At 48.6% G+C, this 25,711-nt stretch overlaps 1 protein-coding gene across 2 annotated transcripts in view; it reads right to left on the bottom strand.

Moving 5' to 3' along the window:
* The window catches only part of LOC137571126 (zinc finger protein 12-like), a 35,220-nt gene extending 9,509 nt beyond the window's left edge, over positions 1-25,711 (bottom strand). The window contains exons 1-6 of one of the 2 annotated variants that reach the window (XM_068279851.1): positions 25,619-25,711; positions 21,162-21,288; positions 19,153-19,251; positions 13,720-13,899; positions 4,016-4,135; positions 1,641-2,387 (exon numbers count right to left, since the gene is read on the bottom strand). In XM_068279851.1, coding sequence (XP_068135952.1) covers positions 1,855-2,387; positions 4,016-4,135; positions 13,720-13,899; positions 19,153-19,251; positions 21,162-21,288; positions 25,619-25,639 — 1,080 coding nt within the window. In that variant the 5' untranslated portion in view covers positions 25,640-25,711 and the 3' untranslated portion in view covers positions 1,641-1,854. Of the gene's footprint in view, positions 1-1,640; positions 2,388-4,015; positions 4,136-13,719; positions 13,900-19,152; positions 19,252-21,161; positions 21,289-25,618 lie in introns of those variants that run through there. The other variant, XM_068279850.1, reaches the window with a different exon arrangement.

The following is a 25,711-nucleotide window of genomic DNA, read 5'->3' as shown; positions in this document are numbered from 1 at the left end:
CTGCGGGGGACCATTAGAAGCCCAGGGTAAGTTCAACTCATTTTCCCCCTACAGTACTCCTTTAAGGTTCAGTGTGGGCTTGAAGCAGTCTCGTCACTCGGTCAACCTAATGAAACTAGTGACAGAGGTGAGGGAGACAGTTCTAATTGCTGCCTCTCTCACCTTAATCTGCCAGCACCAATCCGTGCCGGGGGGCACTATAATCCTCCTCCCTTACTCTCCCCCCCCTTGTGTGTCGCCTTGACATCACCAGTTCCATCACTGAAGTCTGGAGGAAGTAGCTGCTCGGAGCGGGAGCCCTTGCTACTCATTTCCACACCTGGTCTAATCCACTATCACTGGCCAGTCAAAATTTGCATGTGTGTTCGCAACCCTTATGCCTGGTACACACCATGCAATTGTCCCGTGGAATCGATGGGAGATTTCCCAGTGTTCTATAAGTCAGCATGTTCGTTCCGATTGAAAAAGAGATGTATTTTGAGATCAGTGCTGCAAAAAATCGACCCCTCTCTCAATCAGAAGCAGATTGGACACGCTGGAAACTATCAGAACATCGACCTGATGAGAAAATTGCATGGCGATTACCGGGCATTAGGGTTGTCAGGTTATATCAGACTTGTTTTCACACAGTGAAGGGATATTTCAGCCTCCAGGCTTACAGGAACAAGTTCTAGAGGGACATGGAAGTTCCAGCATTCAGCTCTGTTACATTCACAGCTCTTCCTGATAGAAGCCAACAATGGGAAGGTGTCTCAAAACAACAACGTCAGATGGGAAAACTAAAACGATACGTGTGGGATTGTCTTTGTCAGGGGAACTGATCTTGAAGTCCATTTTGAATGATGAAGCATCATAAAATCCAGCCCTGAAGCAAAGCCCACAGCCCTAACGCCCATTGCTTTACATCGAAAGGCAAAGCCTGGTTCACACATCCAATTTTGAATGGCCAATCACTGACCAATTTCCATGCAGCATGGAGGCCAACAGATTTTGAATACAATAAACAGATGGTGTAGATGAGCTATCAAAGTACATGGAAGTGGTAGAATTGCCCAATTAAAATTGGATGCGTGTATCAGGCTCTACTCGGGATGTTAGGCAGCTGCAGCTGGGTTCTCTGCTGGAAGAGGCCAAGAAATTCTCCAGGTAAATTACTACTTGGAATGAAAACTCTGTTACGTGAGTAGAAAGCTCTTGTAGAGCCATACAAGTGTTATTCTGGTCAGTGAGATCAGCAACAAGTGAACAGGCAATGAAGCCCTTTCATCTGCAGACAACCCCTTCTGGATAGTTGGGCCGGGCAAGAAATGGTGAGGCCAGTGTTCTCCCCAGACGTGTTTTCCCGCTGGGTGGCATGAAAAAGTAGCCGGGTGGGTGGAGATGGGGGAATGCAGGTCCGGCACAACTCAGCTTACAGCCTACAAGGATGATGAGGAGGCGAGCGAATGACAGTCGGGTGCTCACCAAAATTAAGAGCCTGGGGAGATCACCTTTATGTCATGTGCTCCATTGAGATGATCCCCAGAAACAAAGTCCAGAACTTGGCTCTCACCTCATAACTCAATACTTCCGGACAACAGAAGCCAAGATACAGGGGACCTTTACACTCCTTTCAGCCAACAGATGAGAGACCAAACATGTTCCACATAAGATGAGATCCATTCCAAATTCCACAGCATTTTGTTACAGTGAACAAATGACCACAAAAAACAGACACTTCAACAGTAAATTAAATAAATCCAACAATCGACATACTGATAGTCAAATGTCCTTCACCAGAAGAGCGCTCTTCCTATCAGAACACTGAGGCCTCTAGCAGGTGGTTGGTGGCAAAGTGTTTGCTACAGTAAGGCCTCAGAGCCACTCGTCCACCTGGTCCTCCCCAAATGCCAGCGTTGGGCATGCAGGAGAGCCAAGTTGGATGTTGTGGGCTTTCTTGAAACTGTCCAGCCATCCATTGGAGGCCTTGAAATTTTGGATGTCCATTCCTTGGGCGATCTGTAATGCTTTTTCCCGGATTATCCGGCCAGATAGGGTGACGTCAGCGCCGCGAACTGAACGAAGCCACTCCCACACAGCCTCATTTACACGGTCATTTGTCGTCCTCCTCCTCCGCCGAATGCGGTCTCCATTAACGTTGTTCTGCAAAGCATCTAGCAGTTCTTCACGGCGCTTTAGGATCTGAACAATCTGGGCACGGCTGACTCCAAATTGTGTGGCCAAAGCTCCCACAGACTTCTTGTTCTCATAGGCACAAAGCACCAGGATCTTGTCTCGCAGCTTTAGTCCGTTGCGTCTGTGAACGGTTGGTTTGTCTTGGGAAATCTCTGGAAGGCTTCTGGTCCGTAGCTGCCACGTCCCTCCACTGCAGTTTGGCCGGCTTGGTGCTGGAAGGGACAGGAAGGAACCAGGTTACAGGTCTGTGCGCTGAAGGTGAGCCAAAGCTGTATCCAATCCAAAGCTGGAAACAAGCAAGAACCTTATAGCTCTACAAAGACACAACTCAATAACGTTGGCAAGGGCTGTCAGGTCTGAGTTTATCACATCCTGTCACATGATTCGTAGAATGGACACAAGTTACAGATCTAGGGCTGAAGATGAGCCAACGATGGATCCGAACTCAAACTGTAGGCAAGCCAGAAATCCACAATTCCTCAGAACTTGACTATCTCTGAAAGTGACCTACAACTGAAGACGAACTGGAACCCAATTCTACAAAAATCAGTTCAACCACGTTGCCCCAAAGTTGTAGCATAATACTATTCACAGCTCAGAAGTTTGTTACAGATCTGTATTCCGTAGTCGAGCAGAAGCAGTAAGTAAGACAAGCTAAATCTCGACAACTAACAGTCCATAAGTGATGATAGCATTACGAGAATGTTTGCCCATCAAGAACATGTCAACATCTGAGAAAGAACATTTATGAATGTCATTCTTGGCGGAACTGACTGGGCTTCCAAAAGATCTCTTAATCTGTTTCCATATCCCTCATCATTGGGTCGTAGGATCTAAAATTAGACAGACCACAAGCCACCACATCTTTGGGAAATGGCCACTGACCCAATATGTCTGCAGAGAGGTACCACATTTTGTAGAATTGGCTGTTATAAGGTGGTAAGGGCTTGTAGCCATCGGCATGCACTGTGATGGACATTTCTAGCAAATTTGGTCACTCAGCTCAAATTTGCAGGTCATCTACTGATCCCAACAAAACCGAGCGATAAAATCCCAATTGATTTCAGACATGCCATCAATGAAAAGTACATTCGAGCATGGTGGTCAATCTTCATCAAGTGGGTAGCGTAAAGAACGGGAATCAATGGTCGTAAGGTTTTGTGCGGTACAACACAAGTGGTACCACAAAATGTAAGCTGTTGAGCCTACCCCTGCCTTGCTTGGTAAGTGTTCTCCTCTGTATAACAACAAGATAGCCATAATGGAATATAAAATGGATACTATGAAAACTTGGAAACAGAAAATATTAATAATGTAAAGAAGTCTGCAGTGGTGCCACAAGGATCGGTCTTCAGGCCAGACCTTTCCAAGTCTTCTCATTAATGGTGCTGTGGAACCAACACCAGAGCCATGAAACATTAGACACTGCTATTAGTTTGTGGTGTTGTGTCTTCACGAGGATCTGTCCAGACACCAGACCTTTTGTAAGTCTTTTTATTAATAGTGGTGGGCAACCAATACCAAGGCCATAAGTCGTAAATACCCCTATAATGCACTGCCATTAATTTGTGGTGTGTGCCACAAGGATCTGTCCTGAGACCAGATCTCTCTAGTCTTCTTATTAATCTACACAGACACCTCCCCAATCAAATGTACAAATGTGCAGGAGGGAATACTCTGACCCCCGGTACTGCCAATCAATTAACCAGCAGCTGGGTAAATTGACCAGTTAACAGATAACCGATGGCCAGTCCTATCAACACCCCTCCCCCCAATCTCTGGCCTCAGGCGAGTCAGTAAGGCAGCACTCTGAGGCTGGTCACATTTTGCAGTCACTCACCTTCCCCAGTCGGTGGCGGTCTGTCATCTTTCTCTGATGAAGAGCAGGAGGGCTGCTCCAGTCTAATCGCATCTTCCTGCTTGATCCACAAGGCAAGTTCCGGATTGAACACTGCACTATCTGCGGGAGAAGACAGAGAAATGTCAGCAAGAACTGAGCTCAGTGACCGGAGCCGTCCTCCCTGAGTCAGGTCCCCAACCAGTGCTACCTCTAGAGATATACCAGGGAGTGTCAGGATCATCAATCTCCCAAATCCCTGAACAACTGAGAGGAATGAATAGGGCTGGGGAAGAGGAGGGGATGGAGAAGAAAAGGGCATAGGGCAGAGGAAGAGGAGGGGATCGGGCGGGGAAGAGGAGGGAATGGGACGGGGAAGAGGAGGGCATAGGGCGGGGGAAGAGGAGAGGATGGGAGGGAGAAGAGGAGAGGATGGGGCAAGGGAGGAGGAGACGGGACAGGTAAGAGGAGAGGATGGGGCAGGGGAGGAGGAGGGGACGAGACAGGTAAGGGGAGGGGACGGGACAGGTAAGAGGCGGGAATGGGGTGGGGAAGAGGAGGGAATGGGGCGGGGAAGAGGAGGGGATGGGGTGGAGAAGAGGAGAGGATGCAGCGGGGAAGAGAAGCAGACGGGACAGGAAAGAGGAGGGGGCGAGGTATAGAGTTGAGCACTGTTCATACAGGATGTGAGATCATTAATGGGGTCCAACTGCAAACCTATCATTGGCCAACCAAAATTGGACTTGTGTGCACACCCTAAAGTCTGACCACACTAATGGCATGCTTGTTCCTGGTGTGATTCAGACATTACAGACAAATAAATAAATATGGAACAATGATTTTTCAGCACATTTTTATCTTTTCCTCGATCTGCCTAACGTAGGTAAGAAGTCTGGTTATTCCTGCGAGTCTGGGCTCACGCTCTCGTTAAACGCCAGCGTATCACCAGCTTTCCGATCTGCCTAACGTACGTAAGAAGTCTGGTTATTCCAGCGAGTCTGGGCTCACGCTCTCGTTAAACGCCAGCGTATCACCAGCTTTCCGATCTGCCTAACGTACGTAAGAAGTCTGGTTATTCCAGCGAGTCTGGGATCACGCTCTCGTTAAACGCCAGCGTATCACCAGCTTTCCGATCTGCCTAACGTACGTAAGAAGTCTGGTTATTCCAGCGAGTCTGGGCTCACGCTCTCGTTAAACGCCAGCGTATCACCAGCTTTCCGATCTGCCTAACGTACGTAAGAAGTCTGGTTATTCCAGCGAGTCTGGGCTCACGCTCTCGTTAAACGCCAGCGTATCACCAGCTTTCCGATCTGCCTAACGTACGTAAGAAGTCTGGTTATTCCAGCGAGTCTGGGCTCACGCTCTCGTTAAACGCCAGTGTATCACCAGCTTTCCAATCTGCCTAACGTACGTAAGAAGTCTGGTTATTCCTGCGAGTCTGGGCTCATGCTCTTGTTAAACGCCAGCGTATCACCAGCTTTCTGATCTGCCTAACGTACGTAAGAAGTCTGGTTATTCCTGCGAGTCTAGGCTCACGCTCTCATTAAACGCCAGCGTATCACCAGCTTTCCGATATGCCCAACGTAGGTAAGAAGTCTGGTTATTCCAGCGAGTCTAGGCTCACACTCTTGTTAAACGCCAGCGTATCACCAGCTTTCCTCGATCTGCCAAACGTACGTAAGAAGTCTGGTTATTCCAGCGAGTCTGGGCTCACGCTCTTGTTAAACGCCAGCGTATCACCAGCTTTCCTCGATCTGCCTAACGTACGTAAGAAGTCTGGTTATTCCAGCGAGTCTGGGTTCACGCTCTTGTTAAACACCAGCGTATCACCAGCTTTCCGATCTGCCTAACGTACATAAGAAGTCTGGTTATTCCTGCAAGGTTGGGCTCCCGCTCTCGTTAAACGCCAGCGTATCACCAGCTTCCCGATCTGCCTAACGTAGGTAAGAAGTCTGGTTATTCCTGCGAGTCTGGGCTCACGCTCTTGTTAAACGCCAGCGTATCACCAGCTTTCCTCGATCTGCCTAACGTACGTAAGAAGTCTGGTTATTCCAGCGAGTCTGGGCTCACGCTCTTGTTAAACGCCAGCGTATCACCAGCTTTCCTCGATCTGCCTAACGTACGTAAGAAGTCTGGTTATTCCTGCGAGTCTGGGCTCAAGCTCTCGTTAAACACCAGCGTATCACCAGCTTTCTGATCTGCCTAACGTACGTAAGAAGTCTGGTTGTTCCAGCGAGTCTGGGCTCACGCTCTTGTTAAACGCCAGCGTATCACCAGCTTTCCTCGATCTGCCTAACGTACGTAAGAAGTCTAGTTATTCCAGCGGGTCTGGGCTCATGCTCTCGTTAAACGCCAGCGTATCACCAGCTTTCCTCGATCTGCCTAACGTACGTAAGAAGTCTGGTTGTTCCAGCGAGTCTGGGCTCACGCTCTTGTTAAACGCCAGCGTATCACCAGCTTTCCTCGATCTGCCTAACGTACGTAAGAAGTCTAGTTATTCCAGCGAGTCTGGGCTCACGCTCTCGTTAAACGCCAGCGTATCACCAGCTTTCCTCGATCTGCCTAACGTACGTAAGAAGTCTGGTTATTCCAGCGAGTCTGGGCTCACGCTCTTGTTAAACGCCAGCGTATCACCAGCTTTCCTCGATCTGCCTAACATACGTAAGAAGTCTGGTTATTCCAGCGAGTCTGAGCTCACGCTCTTGTTAAACGCCAGCGTATCACCAGCTTTCCTCGATCTGCCTAACGTACGTAAGAAGTCTGGTTATTCCAGCGAGTCTGGGCTCACGCTCTTGTTAAACGCCAGCGTATTACCAGCTTTCCTCGATCTGCCTAACGTACGTAAGAAGTCTGGTTATTCCAGCGAGTCTGGGCTCACGCTCTTGTTAAACGCCAGCGTATCACCAGCTTTCCTCGATCTGCCTAACGTACGTAAGAAGTCTGGTTATTCCAGCGAGCCTGGTCTCACGCTCTCGTTAAACGCCAGCGTATCACCAGCTTTCCTCGATCTGCCTAACGTAGGTAAGAAGTCTGGTTATTCCAGCGAGTCTGGGCTCACGTTCTCGTTAAACGCCAGCGTATCACCAGCTTTCCGATCTGCCTAACGTAGGTAAGAAGTCTGGTTATTCCTGCGAGGCTGGGCTCACGCTCTTGTTAAACGCCAGCGTATCACCAGCTTTCCGAGCTCTGCCTAACGTAGGTAAGAAGTCTGGCTATTCCTGCGAGTCTGGACTCACGCTCTCGTTAAACGCCAGCGTATCACCAGTTTTCCTCGATCTGCCTAACGTACGTAAGACGTCTGGTTACTCCTGCGAGGTTAGGCTCCCGCTCTCGTTAAACGCCAGCGTATCACCAGCTTTCCTCGATCTGCCTAACGTACGTAAGAAGTCTGGTTATTCCAGCGAGTCTGGGCTCACGCTCTTGTTAAACGCCAGCGTATCACCAGCTTTCCTCGATCTGCCTAACGTACGTAAGAAGTCTGGTTATTCCAGCGAGCCTGGTCTCACGCTCTCGTTAAACGCCAGCGTATCACCAGCTTTCCTCGATCTGCCTAACGTAGGTAAGAAGTCTGGTTATTCCAGCGAGTCTGGGCTCACGCTCTCGTTAAACGCCAGTGTATCACCAGCTTTCCAATCTGCCTAACGTACGTAAGAAGTCTGGTTATTCCTGCGAGTCTGGGCTCATGCTCTTGTTAAACGCCAGCGTATCACCAGCTTTCTGATCTGCCTAACGTACGTAAGAAGTCTGGTTATTCCTGCGAGTCTAGGCTCACGCTCTCATTAAACGCCAGCGTATCACCAGCTTTCCGATATGCCCAACGTAGGTAAGAAGTCTGGTTATTCCAGCGAGTCTAGGCTCACACTCTTGTTAAACGCCAGCGTATCACCAGCTTTCCTCGATCTGCCTAACGTACGTAAGAAGTCTGGTTATTCCAGCGAGTCTGGGCTCACGCTCTTGTTAAACGCCAGCGTATCACCAGCTTTCCTCGATCTGCCTAACGTACGTAAGAAGTCTGGTTATTCCAGCGAGTCTGGGTTCACGCTCTTGTTAAACACCAGCGTATCACCAGCTTTCCGATCTGCCTAACGTACATAAGAAGTCTGGTTATTCCTGCAAGGTTGGGCTCCCGCTCTCGTTAAACGCCAGCGTATCACCAGCTTCCCGATCTGCCTAACGTAGGTAAGAAGTCTGGTTATTCCTGCGAGTCTGGGCTCACGCTCTTGTTAAACGCCAGCGTATCACCAGCTTTCCTCGATCTGCCTAACGTACGTAAGAAGTCTGGTTATTCCAGCGAGTCTGGGCTCACGCTCTTGTTAAACGCCAGCGTATCACCAGCTTTCCTCGATCTGCCTAACGTACGTAAGAAGTCTGGTTATTCCTGCGAGTCTGGGCTCAAGCTCTCGTTAAACACCAGCGTATCACCAGCTTTCTGATCTGCCTAACGTACGTAAGAAGTCTGGTTGTTCCAGCGAGTCTGGGCTCACGCTCTTGTTAAACGCCAGCGTATCACCAGCTTTCCTCGATCTGCCTAACGTACGTAAGAAGTCTAGTTATTCCAGCGGGTCTGGGCTCATGCTCTCGTTAAACGCCAGCGTATCACCAGCTTTCCTCGATCTGCCTAACGTACGTAAGAAGTCTGGTTGTTCCAGCGAGTCTGGGCTCACGCTCTTGTTAAACGCCAGCGTATCACCAGCTTTCCTCGATCTGCCTAACGTACGTAAGAAGTCTAGTTATTCCAGCGAGTCTGGGCTCACGCTCTCGTTAAACGCCAGCGTATCACCAGCTTTCCTCGATCTGCCTAACGTACGTAAGAAGTCTGGTTATTCCAGCGAGTCTGGGCTCACGCTCTTGTTAAACGCCAGCGTATCACCAGCTTTCCTCGATCTGCCTAACATACGTAAGAAGTCTGGTTATTCCAGCGAGTCTGAGCTCACGCTCTTGTTAAACGCCAGCGTATCACCAGCTTTCCTCGATCTGCCTAACGTACGTAAGAAGTCTTGTTATTCCAGCGAGTCTGGGCTCACGCTCTTGTTAAACGCCAGCGTATCACCAGCTTTCCTCGATCTGCCTAACGTACGTAAGAAGTCTGGTTGTTCCAGCGAGTCTGGGCTCACGCTCTTGTTAAACGCCAGCGTATCACCAGCTTTCCTCGATCTGCCTAACGTACGTAAGAAGTCTAGTTATTCCAGCGAGTCTGGGCTCACGCTCTCGTTAAACGCCAGCGTATCACCAGCTTTCCTCGATCTGCCTAACGTACGTAAGAAGTCTGGTTATTCCAGCGAGCCTGGTCTCACGCTCTCGTTAAACGCCAGCGTATCACCAGCTTTCCTCGATCTGCCTAACGTAGGTAAGAAGTCTGGTTATTCCAGCGAGTCTGGGCTCACGCTCTCGTTAAACGCCAGTGTATCACCAGCTTTCCAATCTGCCTAACGTACGTAAGAAGTCTGGTTATTCCTGCGAGTCTGGGCTCATGCTCTTGTTAAACGCCAGCGTATCACCAGCTTTCTGATCTGCCTAACGTACGTAAGAAGTCTGGTTATTCCTGCGAGTCTAGGCTCACGCTCTCATTAAACGCCAGCGTATCACCAGCTTTCCGATATGCCCAACGTAGGTAAGAAGTCTGGTTATTCCAGCGAGTCTAGGCTCACACTCTTGTTAAACGCCAGCGTATCACCAGCTTTCCTCGATCTGCCTAACGTACGTAAGAAGTCTGGTTATTCCAGCGAGTCTGGGCTCACGCTCTTGTTAAACGCCAGCGTATCACCAGCTTTCCTCGATCTGCCTAACGTACATAAGAAGTCTGGTTATTCCAGCGAGTCTGGGTTCACGCTCTTGTTAAACACCAGCGTATCACCAGCTTTCCGATCTGCCTAACGTACATAAGAAGTCTGGTTATTCCTGCAAGGTTGGGCTCCCGCTCTCGTTAAACGCCAGCGTATCACCAGCTTCCCGATCTGCCTAACGTAGGTAAGAAGTCTGGTTATTCCTGCGAGTCTGGGCTCACGCTCTTGTTAAACGCCAGCGTATCACCAGCTTTCCTCGATCTGCCTAACGTACGTAAGAAGTCTGGTTATTCCAGCGAGTCTGGGCTCACGCTCTTGTTAAACGCCAGCGTATCACCAGCTTTCCTCGATCTGCCTAACGTACGTAAGAAGTCTGGTTATTCCTGCGAGTCTGGGCTCAAGCTCTCGTTAAACACCAGCGTATCACCAGCTTTCTGATCTGCCTAACGTACGTAAGAAGTCTGGTTGTTCCAGCGAGTCTGGGCTCACGCTCTTGTTAAACGCCAGCGTATCACCAGCTTTCCTCGATCTGCCTAACGTACGTAAGAAGTCTAGTTATTCCAGCGGGTCTGGGCTCATGCTCTCGTTAAACGCCAGCGTATCACCAGCTTTCCTCGATCTGCCTAACGTACGTAAGAAGTCTGGTTGTTCCAGCGAGTCTGGGCTCACGCTCTTGTTAAACGCCAGCGTATCACCAGCTTTCCTCGATCTGCCTAACGTACGTAAGAAGTCTAGTTATTCCAGCGAGTCTGGGCTCACGCTCTCGTTAAACGCCAGCGTATCACCAGCTTTCCTCGATCTGCCTAACGTACGTAAGAAGTCTGGTTATTCCAGCGAGTCTGGGCTCACGCTCTTGTTAAACGCCAGCGTATCACCAGCTTTCCTCGATCTGCCTAACATACGTAAGAAGTCTGGTTATTCCAGCGAGTCTGAGCTCACGCTCTTGTTAAACGCCAGCGTATCACCAGCTTTCCTCGATCTGCCTAACGTACGTAAGAAGTCTTGTTATTCCAGCGAGTCTGGGCTCACGCTCTTGTTAAACGCCAGCGTATCACCAGCTTTCCTCGATCTGCCTAACGTACGTAAGAAGTCTGGTTGTTCCAGCGAGTCTGGGCTCACGCTCTTGTTAAACGCCAGCGTATCACCAGCTTTCCTCGATCTGCCTAACGTACGTAAGAAGTCTAGTTATTCCAGCGAGTCTGGGCTCACGCTCTCGTTAAACGCCAGCGTATCACCAGCTTTCCTCGATCTGCCTAACGTACGTAAGAAGTCTGGTTATTCCAGCGAGTCTGGGCTCACGCTCTTGTTAAACGCCAGCGTATCACCAGCTTTCCTCGATCTGCCTAACATACGTAAGAAGTCTGGTTATTCCAGCGAGTCTGAGCTCACGCTCTTGTTAAACGCCAGCGTATCACCAGCTTTCCTCGATCTGCCTAACGTACGTAAGAAGTCTTGTTATTCCAGCGAGTCTGGGCTCACGCTCTTGTTAAACGCCAGCGTATCACCAGCTTTCCTCGATCTGCCTAACGTACGTAAGAAGTCTGGTTATTCCAGCGAGTCTGGGCTCACGCTCTTGTTAAATGCCAGCGTATCACCAGCTTTCCTCGATCTGCCTAACGTACGTAAGAAGTCTGGTTATTCCAGCGAGCCTGGTCTCACGCTCTCGTTAAACGCCAGCGTATCACCAGCTTTCCTCGATCTGCCTAACGTAGGTAAGAAGTCTGGTTATTCCAGCGAGTCTGGGCTCACGTTCTCGTTAAACGCCAGCGTATCACCAGCTTTCCGATCTGCCTAACGTAGGTAAGAAGTCTGGTTATTCCTGCGAGGCTGGGCTCACGCTCTTGTTAAACGCCAGCGTATCACCAGCTTTCCGAGCTCTGCCTAACGTAGGTAAGAAGTCTGGCTATTCCTGCGAGTCTGGACTCACGCTCTCGTTAAACGCCAGCGTATCACCAGTTTTCCTCGATCTGCCTAACGTACGTAAGACGTCTGGTTACTCCTGCGAGGTTAGGCTCCCGCTCTCGTTAAACGCCAGCGTATCACCAGCTTCCCGAACTCCGCCATTTATTCATCAGTGGCTAATTCAACCATTTAGGTACAATTGCCCCAATTTTACAAGCTGTGGCGATTGCATGGCTGTCCAGGGACGACCAATGACATGCAAATAATTCACAGTTGATGCAGGATTATGCAAATTATGTATGTAAATATATGCAGCTTGGATAAGCACCAGTTACATTAAACCTTGGTGGGACTTGATTGGTCCATTTACAAGCTGCATATGTTTGGTTTGCATATAAGTGTGTGTGGGAGGCCGGAGTGTGTGGGAGGCCGACACGCACGACATCAGAAGTGCATAGATTGCACTGTCTGATGTTCAAACAACATGCGTTCCGGGCCAGTGCGGTGCGCAAACGCATGCGGCACACATTTTTTAGCAAAACTCCTGGCTGACCCATTCACTACAGTGAATGCGATCAGCCATGTAACGCATGCAAATGCAAATGGCGTGCGATTGTACGCATTACATGTCCAGGCAGTTATTCAAAAAATAAACTCAATTGGCAATAGACACAAGACAGGTAAGCCCTTCACCAGCGCCGCCCCAAAAAATTAGTACTCAAAAAAACCTTGAAACCGAAAAGGAAGATGGGTTGGCAAGTGCCGGGCTCTTGGTAAATGTAGATTGTACACAGAAAAAGGAATTCAGACATTGAAGTGTTATGATGATGTCCCAGAACGTGATGGCATAACTATACTTGGATAAATGTTGATTTTTTTTTTGTACTCAAGAATTATCACCTTCATTTAGTATCTATACAGCGTCAACATCTTTAGAGTACAGAGTACTGCCATGACTATGTACTCTGTTAAGTGCTGCTATATAAATACATAATAATGATATGGTAGGACATTAGACTATGACTATAATAGGGATTAGATTGTGAGCTCCTCTGAGGACAGTCAGTGACATGACTATGTACTCTGTAATGTGCTACAGAAGATGTCAGTGCTATATAAATACATAATAATAATATGGTAGGACATTATACTATGGCTATGGTAGGATTAGATTGTGAGCTCCTCTGAGGACAGTCAGTGACATGACTATGTACTCTGTAATGTGCTGCAGAAGATGTCAGTGCTATATAAATACATAATAATAATATGGTAGGACATTAGACTATGGCTATGGTAGGATTAGATTGTGAGCTCCTCTGAGGACAGTCAGTGACATGACTATGTACTCTGTAATGTGCTGCAGGAGATGTCAGTGCTATATAAATACATAATAATAATATGGTAAGACATTACACTATGACTATGATAGGATTAGATTGTGAGCCCCTCTGAGGACAGTCAGTGGCATGACTATGTACTCTGTAAAGTGCTGCAGAAGATGTCAGTGCTATATAAATACATAATAATAATATGGTAGGACATTAGACTACGACTATGGTAGGATTAGATTGTGAGCTCCTCTGAGGACAGTCAGTGACATGACTATGTACTCTGTAATGTGCTGCAGGAGATGTCAGTGCTATATAAATATATAATAATAATATGGTAGGACATTAGGCTATAACTATGGTAGGATTAGAGTGTGAGTTCCTCTGAGGACGGTCAGTGACATGACTATGTACTCTGTAATGTGCTGCAGAAGATGTCAGTGCTATATAAATACATAATAATAATATGGTAGGACATTACACTATGACTTTATTGCTGTCTATTTCTTCAGGAAGTGGAGAGGGATACAGTTTCAGATTTTATCCCACTCTGCACAAGTTTAGGTTAGAGTTTCACTGCATCTCCACAGCATACAGACCTGCATGAGTCATTGCAAACTGCTAGCCAATCATAAACCAGCCCCCAGACAGCAGGCGTGCGATTGGTTGCACAGAGTGATCACTATATACATACTGGAATCCTCGCTCTCCTCCTCCATCTTGGCTGCTGCGGAGGTCTGGCTGCTGTTCTCACGCCTCACGTCATCCATCTTGACCCGCAGTAAGATATCCGGTTTCACTGATGGTAGCGCTGACATCCTGTCCGAGGTGTCCGCCATGTTGTCCTCCAGGCGGTCGCTGTGCAGCGGCCAGACTGAAAGGAGGAGCAGAGAGGTGCCTGTTAAATTTCCTCATGTATTGGGGCCCTATTTAAAGTGGGATTTAACTCCCTAAACTAAAGCTGAAGAACATTGAAAGCATTCCATCTGTGTAAATGCGTTTATTTTCAATGCAGAGATCAGTAGAAGAATGTTTATTTCTGCTAATCGACAAATGTAATCATTGCTGGCCAGGATAAGCTCTCTGCTTGCGACATCACTCTGCTCCTCCTCCCTCCTCTGCTGAAGCGACTCCTCAGCTGTTGCCACGGTGACATGTTTATTCAGCAGAGGAGAGAGGAGGAGCAGAGTGATGACGCAGGCAGAGAGCTTATCCTGGTTGGCAATGATTACATTTGCCGATTAGCAAAATAGTATAAGGCCCCGTCCAGGCGCTCACAAGGCAAGGCGACTTGGCATTTTGCATTGAGATGTTCCGCAATTTAGCGTTTCGCAATTCTCATTCTGGTCAGTAAGAATCACAATGCAACAGTGTGGAAAATGCTGCATACAGCGTGTTTGCGATCGGCGGAATTCGCAAGTACGCTAAAATCGCCTTTGCTTTGCTGTTCGCCGGTGATTAACAAAACGCAGCAGCAGCTAAAGCGCCTGAATGTGAACAAAACTTTTAGTGCTATGTACAGTGCAAGTAAACATTTATACACTCGGAATACCTTCATATGTAGTTTTATCTACTTAACCTTTTGGGGACTGACGTAGTTTGAATCTACGTCCAGCTGAAACCCTGGCTGGACGTTGATTCAACGCCCCCGCGCTAACGAACCGTCCCGAAGCGATCATGAGTACCGGAGAGGGGAGATTAAGCTGTCATATGACAGCTGACATCTCCCCTCAGTGATCAGCAGCCATCGCGTATGGCCTCTGATCACATGATCACTATGATCACCGGCGGATCATAGTGATCACTTACAGAGCTGCGGCGGTAGGGGGGAAAGAAGAGGATCCACTCACCTTCCTGCCGTTCCCCTGACGATCGGCGCCCACCTCCGCTCTGGCCGGCCTCCCTGCTGTATTGACGCTAAGTGCTGGGTCCCGGCTTGATGATGTCATCAAGCCGCGACCCGGGACTTAGCGTCAGTATGAGCCGGGAAGCCAGTGAGAGCGGAGGTGTCTACAGCTGCTCATCGCTGGAGCCTGGGAGGTGAGTAAAGGCTGCCATTAATACGGGGGACACATGGCCACCCAGGGGGGACCAAGCTAAGTGCCCACAGTAGGAATCCCGCTGCCTGACCCCCCCCCCCCCAAACGCGCCCCCCATCCTGCATGTAAAATGCCTGGTCCTTAAAGGTGTCATCAGGGGAAACATTTATAAAATAAGCGCTACTTACCGGGGGCTTCATCCAGCCCCAAGCCCCCAGCATGTCCCTCGCCGCAGCCGTTCGCCGCATCTCCGTCTGCGCAGTCCGCTCTGGCCCACGTGGCGGTGATTGACAGCGCCGCTCGCGCAGGCACAGTACAGGCCGACCTGGAGGTCGGCCTGACGTCATCGCCGGGGACCGGGATGGAGCTGCGGCGAATGGCTGCGGGGAGAGCTGCGGCGAGGGACATCCTGGGAGCTTGGGGCTGGAGGAAGCCCCCCGGGTAAGTAGCACTTATTTTATTAATTTTCCATGATGACTCCTTTAAGGGTAGGCATGCAGATGGTCCCGAAGGGGTTAATAATGGCCACTAATGATCCAAATCTTTTTACCCAATCTTACTATTTCTATGTAATATAAGGGAACTGCCTGAATTATCCATTCAATATATTCACCTAGTTTAACCACTTTACCCCCGCCCGTACGAATTTCTCCGTCCCTTTTTCCATCCTTTAACCCCCAGGGACGGAGAAATCCGTACTTTCCGCGTACCCGACGCTGTCCGCACTCCCGCTTGTAAACACGCCGCCCGCCGCTAGTAAACACACCGCCGCCCGCTCGCCCGTAGATCAATGAACGGGAAAATCCATTCCCGTTTGTTGATCTAAGCCCCACAATGATCCGCTGCTCTCCGATGGGCAGCGCGATCATTGTGAGGAAAAACTCACGTGTCCAGCCTCATTATACTACCTCCAAGCTTCCGGAAGGACGCTTGGAGGTCGCATTAAAACAAAAAGTTACTGTGGCCATCTTGTGGCCAAATAGTAAACTACACCCTACACATTTTTCACATACAAATAAATGATTTTTACACAAACAATTAACTCATTACCTCCCACACTCCCCATTTTTTTTTTTTTTGTAATTAAAAAAAAATTCAAAAATTTACAATTAAAAAAAATACATAAATAGTTACCTTAGGGACTGAACTTTTTAAATATTCATGTCAAGAGGGTATAACACTGTTACTTTATAAACTATGGGCTTGTAATTAGGGATGGACGCAAAACTGAAAAAAATGCACCTTTATTTCCAAATAAAATATTGGCGCCAAACATTGTGATAGGGACATAATTTAAATGGTTTTATAACCGGGACAAAAGGGCAAATAAATTTCATGGGTTTTAATTACAGTAGCATGCATTATTTAAAAACTATAATGGCCGAAAACTGAAAAATAATTATTTTTTTCCCCACATTTTTCCTATTTTCCCATTAAAACACATTTAGAAAAAAATAATTCTTGGCATAATGTCCCACCTAAAGAAAGCCTAATTGGTGGCGGAAAAAACAAGATATAGTTCATTTCATTGCGATAAGTAATGATAAAGTTATAGACGAATGAATGGAAGGAGCGCTGAAAAGTGAAAATTGCTCTGGTGCTCAGGGGGTAAAACCCCTCAGTGGTGAAGTGGTTAAAGAGAAACTCCAACCTAGAATTGAACTTTATCCCAATCAGTAGCTGATACCCCCTTTTACATGAGAAATATAATGATTTTCACAAACAGACCATCAGGGGGCGCTGTATGACTGATTTTGTGCTGAAACCCCTCCCACAAGAATCTCTGAGTACCGCGGTACTGTGGGCAAACTGCCACAATGAAACAATGTTCACAGACAGGAATTAGCTGTTTACAGCTGTCTCTAACAGCCAAAACAGCTAGCAGCAGCTACATAACCTGCCCACAGTAAAAATGTCACCATGTAATAAATGTCAGAATGTAAATCAGGGAGAGGAAAGATTTTACAATGAGCAAACACTGACTAAATCATTTATACATAATTATTGTAAAAATGAAGCACTTTCTTTTACTACATTATTTTCACTGGAGTTCCTCTTTAAAGGGACACTATGGCGAAAAATGTTAAATATGTGCAAACATATACAAATAAGAAGTACAGTTTTCCCAGAGTAAAATGAGCCCTAAATTACTTTTCTCCTATAATGCTGTCACTTACAGTAGGTAGTAGAAATCTGACAGAAGCGACAGGTTTTGGACTAGTCCATCTCTTCATGGGGGAGTCTCAGGGATTTATTTATTTTCAAAAGCACTTAGTGAATGGCAGTCGCTCTGTCCAACTGCCAAAAAAACTGTGTAGCGAGCAGGGAGGCTGGCCAGCATCATTGTTTAAATCCTTTTTAGGGAATATCTTTATAAAGAATAAAAGCCTTGCTGAGAATCCCCTATGAAGAGATGGACTAGTCCAAAACCTGTCGCTTCTGTCAGATTTCTACTACCTACCGTAAGTGACAGCAACATAGGTGAAAAGTAATTTATGGCTCATTTTACTCTGGAAAAAACGTACTTCTTATTTGTATGTGTTTGCACATATTTTAAATTGTTTCGCCCATAGTGCCCCCTTTAATCTTCTACTGCATAGATTTGGTAAGATTGGATGAGAAAGATTGGATGGTTAGTGGCCACCTTCAGGGCTGGTTCAAACTGCAAGAGCTTTTCTGAGCACTTAGTGTTTTTAAAAGCTCTTGCTCTTGATTTTAAATGCTCTTTCTAATGCAATCCTATGTGTGTGTTCACACTGGAGCGATGTGATTTTGTACAAATCCTCTATTATCATTGCATGAGCAAGAGCTTTTCCAAATCACTAGCACTTGCAAAGCTCTTGTAGTGAGAACAAGCCCTAAGAGTGGGTAGCCCACTTCAGAGAGTTTAATCGTAAGTTAAATTGAGGTGGGCACTGACACAATTCGCCGAACGGCTGTTTACGGACGATTCTCAACGATCGCAAATGATCATTTGGGACCACTAATAGACAAAAACCTCCTAACCAATCAGATCAGATTGGCGGATCGATCCAAAAAAAAAAAGGATTGATTTCATTCATCTGATCGGATTGGTTAGGAGATTTTTGTCCATTAGTGGTCTCAAACGATCATTTTCGATCATTCATACCAAAAATCGTTCATAAACAATCGCTTAGGCAAATTGTATCATTAGTGGCCGCCTTTGGTAAAGTTTTGTATCAACAATTTTGTATCAAAATAAATAAATAAATGAGAAAATGAAAATGGTGATTTTACTAATGAAAGGTCCCCCATTTCCTCACAACGGCCTTAATTCACTAAGATTACCTCCTGTCTTTAATAACGTTTCTAGAGTTGTTACCATGGTGATAAGGCATGTGGTATTCAGGAAACATTTTACCTCAGCCAAACCTAAAGTTACCTCTTCTGTCTTTAAGTTAACTCTCCAATCCTTAAAATAACTCCAGAGTTAAAGACAGGCTGTTAATTAACTGCGTGTGAAAATAACTACAGAGGAGGTAAATTAACTACAGAGGAGGTAACTTAACTACAGAGGGGGTAAATTAACTACAGAGGAGGTAACTTAAGGAATGAAGAGATAAGATAACTCTCTCACTGTGTGGAGGTAAGTTTTCTCTTGCCTTATTATCTCCAGCATGATCTTAGTGAATTGAGGCCAATGTATGCTAGCCTACTCACGTCACGTCAGCTTCACGTCACGTCAGCCGCATGGGCCTGGGAGGAGGGGCTGTTCTGTCGGCTGAAACCACTCCCCACTGATAAGTAACAGCCTATCAGAGCTCCCAGGCCCCAGTACAGAGGTGTGGCTTTAGCTGACTGGGCAGCCCCACCCTCCAGCCATGTGACTAAAGAGGGCGTGGTATCGATTTAGCCATGACAAGCTGAAGAATGATTACCATTTCGGCTCCGTCTGGAGGGCCAGTGAAGTGCTGATAATTAAGCACTGGCTGCATTTCATTGTTCCATTTCCAAGCAGCAGAATATAAGCATACAATTTGCATTAATGCAGCCTTAGTGGTACCTGTCACGCCGGTGCAGAATATGGAGACATGAATTCAGAGGACGGGGAGGACAGGATTACTCACCGCCGGCATCAATCTCCTGCTGGCTGGTGTCCGGGCTGAAGTATGCCTTCTCCGGCTGCTGTATCCTCACCAGGATCTCAGGATTGGCTATCTCATACCCTGTAGAGACACAGAGAGACAACAGGAGATAGACCACATGACCAAATGTCTACGGACACAGCTTCTAATCAATGATTGGCTATCTCATACCCTGCGGAGACACAGAGAGACAAGAGGAGATAGATCACATGACCAAACGCCTACAGACACAGCTTCTAATCAATGATTGGCTATCTCATACCCTGCGGAGACACAGAGACAACAGTAGATAGACCACATGACCAAACGTCTACGGACACAGCTTCTAATCAATGATTGGCTATCTTATACCCTGCGGAGACACAGAGACAACAGTAGATAGACCACATGACCAAACGTCTACGGACACAGCTTCTAATCAATGATTGGCTATCTTATACCCTGCGGAGACACAGAGACAACAGTAGATAGACCACATGACCAAACGTCTACGGACACAGCTTCTAATCAATGATTGGCTATCTCATACCATGCGGGGACACAGAGACAACAGTAGATAGACCACATGACCAAACGCCTATGGACACAGCTTCTAATCAATGATTGGCTATATCTTACCCTGCGGAAACAAAGAGAGACAACAGAAGACAGACCACATGACCAAACGCCTATGGACAAAGCTTCTAATCAATGATTGGCTATCTCATACCCTGCGGGGACACAGAGAGACAACAGGACATAGACCATGTGACCAAACGTCTATCGACACAGCTTCTAATCAATGATTGGCTATCTCGTACCATTCAGAGAGACAACAGAAGATAGACCACATGACCAAACGCCTATGGACACAGCTTCTAATCAATGATTGGCTATCTCATACCCTGCGGACACACAGAGAGGCAACAGGAGACAGACCACATGGCCAAATGCCTATGGACACGGCTTCTAATCAATGATTGGCTATCTCATACCCTGCGGACACACAGAGAGACAACAGTAGATGGACCACATGACCAAACGTCTACGGACACAGATTCTAATCACTGACTGGCTATCTCGTACCCTGCAGGGACACAGAGACAACAGTAGATAGACCACATGACCAAACTTCTACAGACATAGCTTCTAATCAATGATTGAATATCTCGTACCCTGCGGGTTCACAGAGAGACAAGAGGAGATAGACCACATGACCAATCGCCTATGGACACAGCTTCTAATCAATGATTGGCTATCTCGTACCCTGTGGGGACACAGAGAGACAACAGGACATAGACCATGTGACCAAACGTCTATGGACACAGCTTCTAATCAATGATTAGCTATCTCGTACCCTGCGGAGACACAGAGACAACAGGAGATAGACCACATGACCAAACGCCTGTGGATACAGCTTCTAATCACTGACTGGCTATCTCGTACCCTGCGGGGACACATAGACAACAGTAGATAGACCACATGACCAAACTTCTACAGACACAGCTTCTAATCAATGATTGAATATCTCGTACCCTGCGGAGACAGAGACAACAGGAGATAGACCACATGACCATACGCCTGTGGACACAGCTTCTAATCACTGACTGGCTATCTCGTACCCTGCAGGGACACAGAGACAACAGTAGATAGACCACATGACCAAACTTCTACAGACATAGCTTCTAATCAATGATTGAATATCTCGTACCCTGCGGGGACACAGAGAGACAAGAGGAGATAGACCACATGACCAAACGCCTGTGGACACAGCTTCTAATCAATGATTGGCTATCTCGTACCCTGCGGGGACACACAGAGACAACAAGACATAGACCATGTGACCAAACGCCTGTGGACACAGCTTCTAATCAATAACTGGCTATCTCGTACCCTGCGGGGACACACAGAGACAACAGGAGATAGACCACATGATCAAACGCCTGTGGACACAGCTTCTAATCAATGAAGCAGCTAATGGAATCAAAGTGGACAGAGATGGAGCATCTTACCGAGTTCTGTGAGGGCCCCGTGTATCTCCCTCATGATGTTACGGTAAAGCTTCTTCTGCCAGCTGGCCAGCCGCTCCCAGTCCCTCTGAGAGAAGCAGATGGCCACATCGTTAAACGTCACCGTGCCCTGCAGAGGAGGATGGGCAGAGATGGACGGGGTGGGGGTATGAAGGGGAAGGTGAGTGAGAGAAGGGAGAGAGAGAGGTCACATGGTCAGTGTCTCAGGCATGCCACGGGGAGTGAGACCACATCTACCAAACTATCGGCACACCACAATCCACAACTATGACCTACACACTGCCTCTAGCTATGCATATTGTATACTACCCTGCCTTTTGCCCCCCCTTTAGATTGTAAGCTCACAAGGGCAGGGTTCTCCCACCCTTTTGCGTCTTGGAATTTGGTATTTTGTGTCTTGCAATGCGTTATACATTTTATTCATCATGTTACAATTATCACTGTAATCACCAATTCTGTTCCAGTGTCTATATTTGGTGTACACCACTTTCTGAACTATTATGTACTCCATGTTTGTTTCTTACTTTGTACAGTGCCACAGAATATGTTGGCACTTTCTAAATCAATAATAATAATACTGATAATCTGTGGCCCTCATACCACACGGAAAGGGTAACGTCAGCCAATAACGATTGGATGAGCGTTCATCCCATATATCTCTCCTTGACTCGTACTCGTAGCTGGAACATGTGCATCTATGGAAAGTTTACACATCTAAATGGCATAAAATAGCAGATTACACACTCCTGGGGGTTCTGCTTCACCATGGGCTTGCTGAGCAATCTATATCATGCATTAAAAAACATTCTTCATTGCCTAGCTACGGTAGTTATCCTATCAGCCTTAGCACAAGCCTCACCCTCAGGGATGTTCCTAAGTGCTGAGAGCGTTTGGGGTGGTCAGATGAATGGGCTACATCTCCCAGCATGCACTGCGTAGGTCGGAGGTGTGTTACATCTCCCTGCATGGACTGCCTAGGTCGGGGAGTGTTAAATCTCCCAGCATGCACTGCGTAGGTCGGGGGCGTGTTACATCTCCCAGTATGCACTGCGTAGGTTGGGTGGCGTGTTACATCTCCCAGCATGCACTGTGTAGGTCGGGGGCGTGTTACATCTCCCAGTATGCACTGCGTAGGGCGGGGGCGTGTTACATTCCCCAGTATGCACTGCGTAGGGCGGGGGCGTGTTACATGTCCCAGCATGCACTGCGTAGGTCTGGGGCGTGTTACATCTCCCAGCATGCACTGCGTAGGTCGGGGGCGTGTTACATCTCCCAGCATGCACTGTGTAGGTTTGGGGCGTTACATCTCCCAGTATGCACTGCGTAGGTCGGGGGCGTGTTACATCTCCCAGCATGCACTGTATAGGTCGGGGGCGTGTTACATCTCCCAGCAAGCACTGCGTAGGTCGGGGGGGCGTGTTACATCTCCCAGCATGCACTGCGTAGGTCGGAGTTGTGTTACATCTCCCAGCATGCACAGCGTAGGTCGGGGGGCGTGTTACATCTCCCAGCAAGCACTGTGTAGGTCGGGGGCGTGTTACATCTCCCAGCATGCACTGCGTAGGTTGGGGGGCGTGTTACATCTCCCAGCATGCGCTGCGTAGGTTGGGGGTGTGTTACCTCTTCCAGCATGCACTGCGTAGGACGGGGGCGTGTTACCTCTCCCAGCATGCACTGCGTAGGTTGGGAGCGTGTTACCTCTCCCAGCATGCACTGCCTAGGTCGGGGGCGCGTTACATCTCCAAGCATGCACTGCCTAGGTCGGGGGCGTGTTAAATCTCCCAGCATGCACTGTGTAGGTCGGGGGTGTGTTACATCTCCCAGCATGCACTGTGTAGGTCGGGAGCCTGCTACATCTCCCAGCATGCACTGCATAGGTCGGGGGCATGTTACATCTCCCAGCATGAACTGGGCAGGTCGGGGGCGTGTTACATCTCCCAGCATGCACTGTGTAGGTCGGGGGCGTGTTACATCTCTCAGCATGCCTTGTGTAGGTCGGGGGCATGTTACATCTCCCAGCATGCACTGCCTAGGTCGGATGCGTGTTAAATCTCCCAGCATGCACTGTGTAGGTCGGGGGCGTGTTAAATCTTCCAGCATGCACTGTGTAGGTCGGGGGGGGGTGTTACATCTCCCAGCATGCACTGCGTAGGTTGGGGGCGTGTTACCTCTCCCAGCATGCACTGCCTAGGTCGGGTGTGTGTTACATCTCCCAGCAGTTGGCTGATGGTGTAATGGTTAAGTGCTCTGCCTCTGACACAGGAGACCAGGGTTCGAGTCCCGGCTCTGCCTGTTCAGTAAGCCAGCACTAATTCAGTAGGAGACCTTTGGCAAGTCTCCCTTACACTGCTACTGCCAATAGAGCGCGCCCTAGTGGCTGCTGCTCTGGAGCTTTGAGTCCGCAAGGAGAAAAGCGCAATATAAATGTTATTTGTCTTGTCTTGTCTTGTCAGCATGCACTGCCTAGGTCGGGTGTGTGTTACATCTCCCAGCATGCACTGTGTAGGTCGGGGGTGTGTTACATCTCCCAGCATGCACTGCGTAGGTTGGGGGCGTGTTACCTCTCCCAGCATGCACTGCCTAGGTTGGGTGTGTGTTACATCTTCCAGCATGCACTGCGTAGGTCGGGGGGCGTATTACATCTCCCAGCATGCACTGCGTAGGTTGGAGCGTGTTACCTCTCCCAGCATGCACTGCGTAGGTCGGGGGCGTGTTACATCTCCCAGCATGCACTGTGTAGGTCAGGGGCGTGTTACATCTCCCAGCATGCACTGCTTAGGTCGGGGGCGTGTTACATCTCCCAGCATGCACAGCGTAGGTCGGAGGCGTGTTACATTTCCCAGCGTGCACTGTGTAGGTCAGGGGCATGTTACATCTCCCAGCATGCACTGTGTAGGTCAGGGACGTGTTACATCTCCCAGCATGCACTGCTTAGGTCGGGGGCGTGTTACATCTCCCAGCATGCACAGCGTAGGTCGGAGGCGTGTTACATTTCCCAGCGTGCACTGTGTAGGTCAGGGGCATGTTACATCTCCCAGCATGCACTGTGTAGGTCAGGGACGTGTTACATCTCCCAGCATGCACTGCTTAGGTCGGGGGCGTGTTACATCTCCCAGCATGCACTGTGTAGGTCGGGGGTGTGTTACATCTCCCAGCATGCACTGCGTAGGTTGGGGGTGTGTTACCTCTCCCAGCATGCACTGCCTAGGTTGGGTGTGTGTTACATCTTCCAGCATGCACTGCGTAGGTCGGGGGGCGTGTTACATCTCCCAGCATGCATTGCGTAGGTTGGAGCGTGTTACCTCTCCCAGCATGCACTGCGTAGGTCGGGGGCGTGTTACATCTCCCAGCATGCACTGTGTAGGTCAGGGGCGTGTTACATCTCCCAGCATGCACTGCTTAGGTCGGGGGCGTGTTACATCTCCCAACATGCACAGTGTAGGTCGGAGGCGTGTTACATTTCCCAGCGTGCACTGTGTAGGTCAGGGGCATGTTACATCTCCCAGCATGCACTGTGTAGGTCAGGGACGTGTTACATCTCCCAGCATGCACTGCTTAGGTCGGGGGCGTGTTACATCTCCCAGCATGCACAGCGTAGGTCGGAGGCGTGTTACATTTCCCAGCGTGCACTGTGTAGGTCGGGGGCGTGCTACATTGCAGCAGATATTTCACCCTTCAGTGCAGCGGCACAGGGGCAGAAAGGGTGGAGACACTCATTTAGACCAGGGGGCTATGAAGCAGCCCCCCCCATAAGTAAATGCACGCTGAGCACCCACAGCATTTTGGGGACTATCTTTCTATATACTTATTTCACTTAGGGAACACCCAGGTGCTCAGAGGTATCTGTGACGTCACTGAAAGTGACTCCAGGAACACATCATTATTTTACTGGTGAATAGTGGGAAAAGGATGAGAACTCCTCCTGGGCGGATACTGGCGCCCCTCGCTTCCTGCTCCGCATGTGGCTGCGCCCAGAAAGCAATGACATCACACATATGTGGGTCACATGGTCTCCACACCCCAGGAATGGCCCTCACTGACACTCAGCCACACTGCATGGTACAGGAGGGGTGTGGCCAGTGACATCACCAGGAGGTGTGGTATCCCAGCACCACCCCTGAGGAGTTATAATGACACCCTATAACTGCTAATGGAGGACTACAGCTCCCAGCATGCCATGCCACACAGGTGGGGGCTACCAGCAGTGACATCACCAGGGGGTGTGGTATCCCAGCACCACCCCTGAGGAGTTATAATGACACCCTATAACTGCTGATGGAGGACTACAGCTCCCAGCATGCCATGCCACACAGGTTGGGGCTACCAGCAGAGACATGCTAAAACTCCTGTTGCCCAAAGCCAAAGTGGGGAGGAGCCAAAGCACGTCACAAAGGGAGGGTAAGTGCTGTGCAGCGAGGAGGCGGGGTCTGTGCAATTACCGGATCTCGGATCTCCTCCATGTCTCCAGCGTCTCCTCTTCAATCAGCCGCCTCAATGCGCCTGCGCCACAGATCACCGCGCACCTCCCACTG

The sequence above is a fragment of the Hyperolius riggenbachi genome, chromosome 4 (assembly GCF_040937935.1).
Source record: "Hyperolius riggenbachi isolate aHypRig1 chromosome 4, aHypRig1.pri, whole genome shotgun sequence".
NCBI classification, from domain to species: domain Eukaryota; kingdom Metazoa; phylum Chordata; class Amphibia; order Anura; family Hyperoliidae; genus Hyperolius; species Hyperolius riggenbachi.
This window is presented reverse-complemented; position numbering and strand designations above follow the sequence as displayed.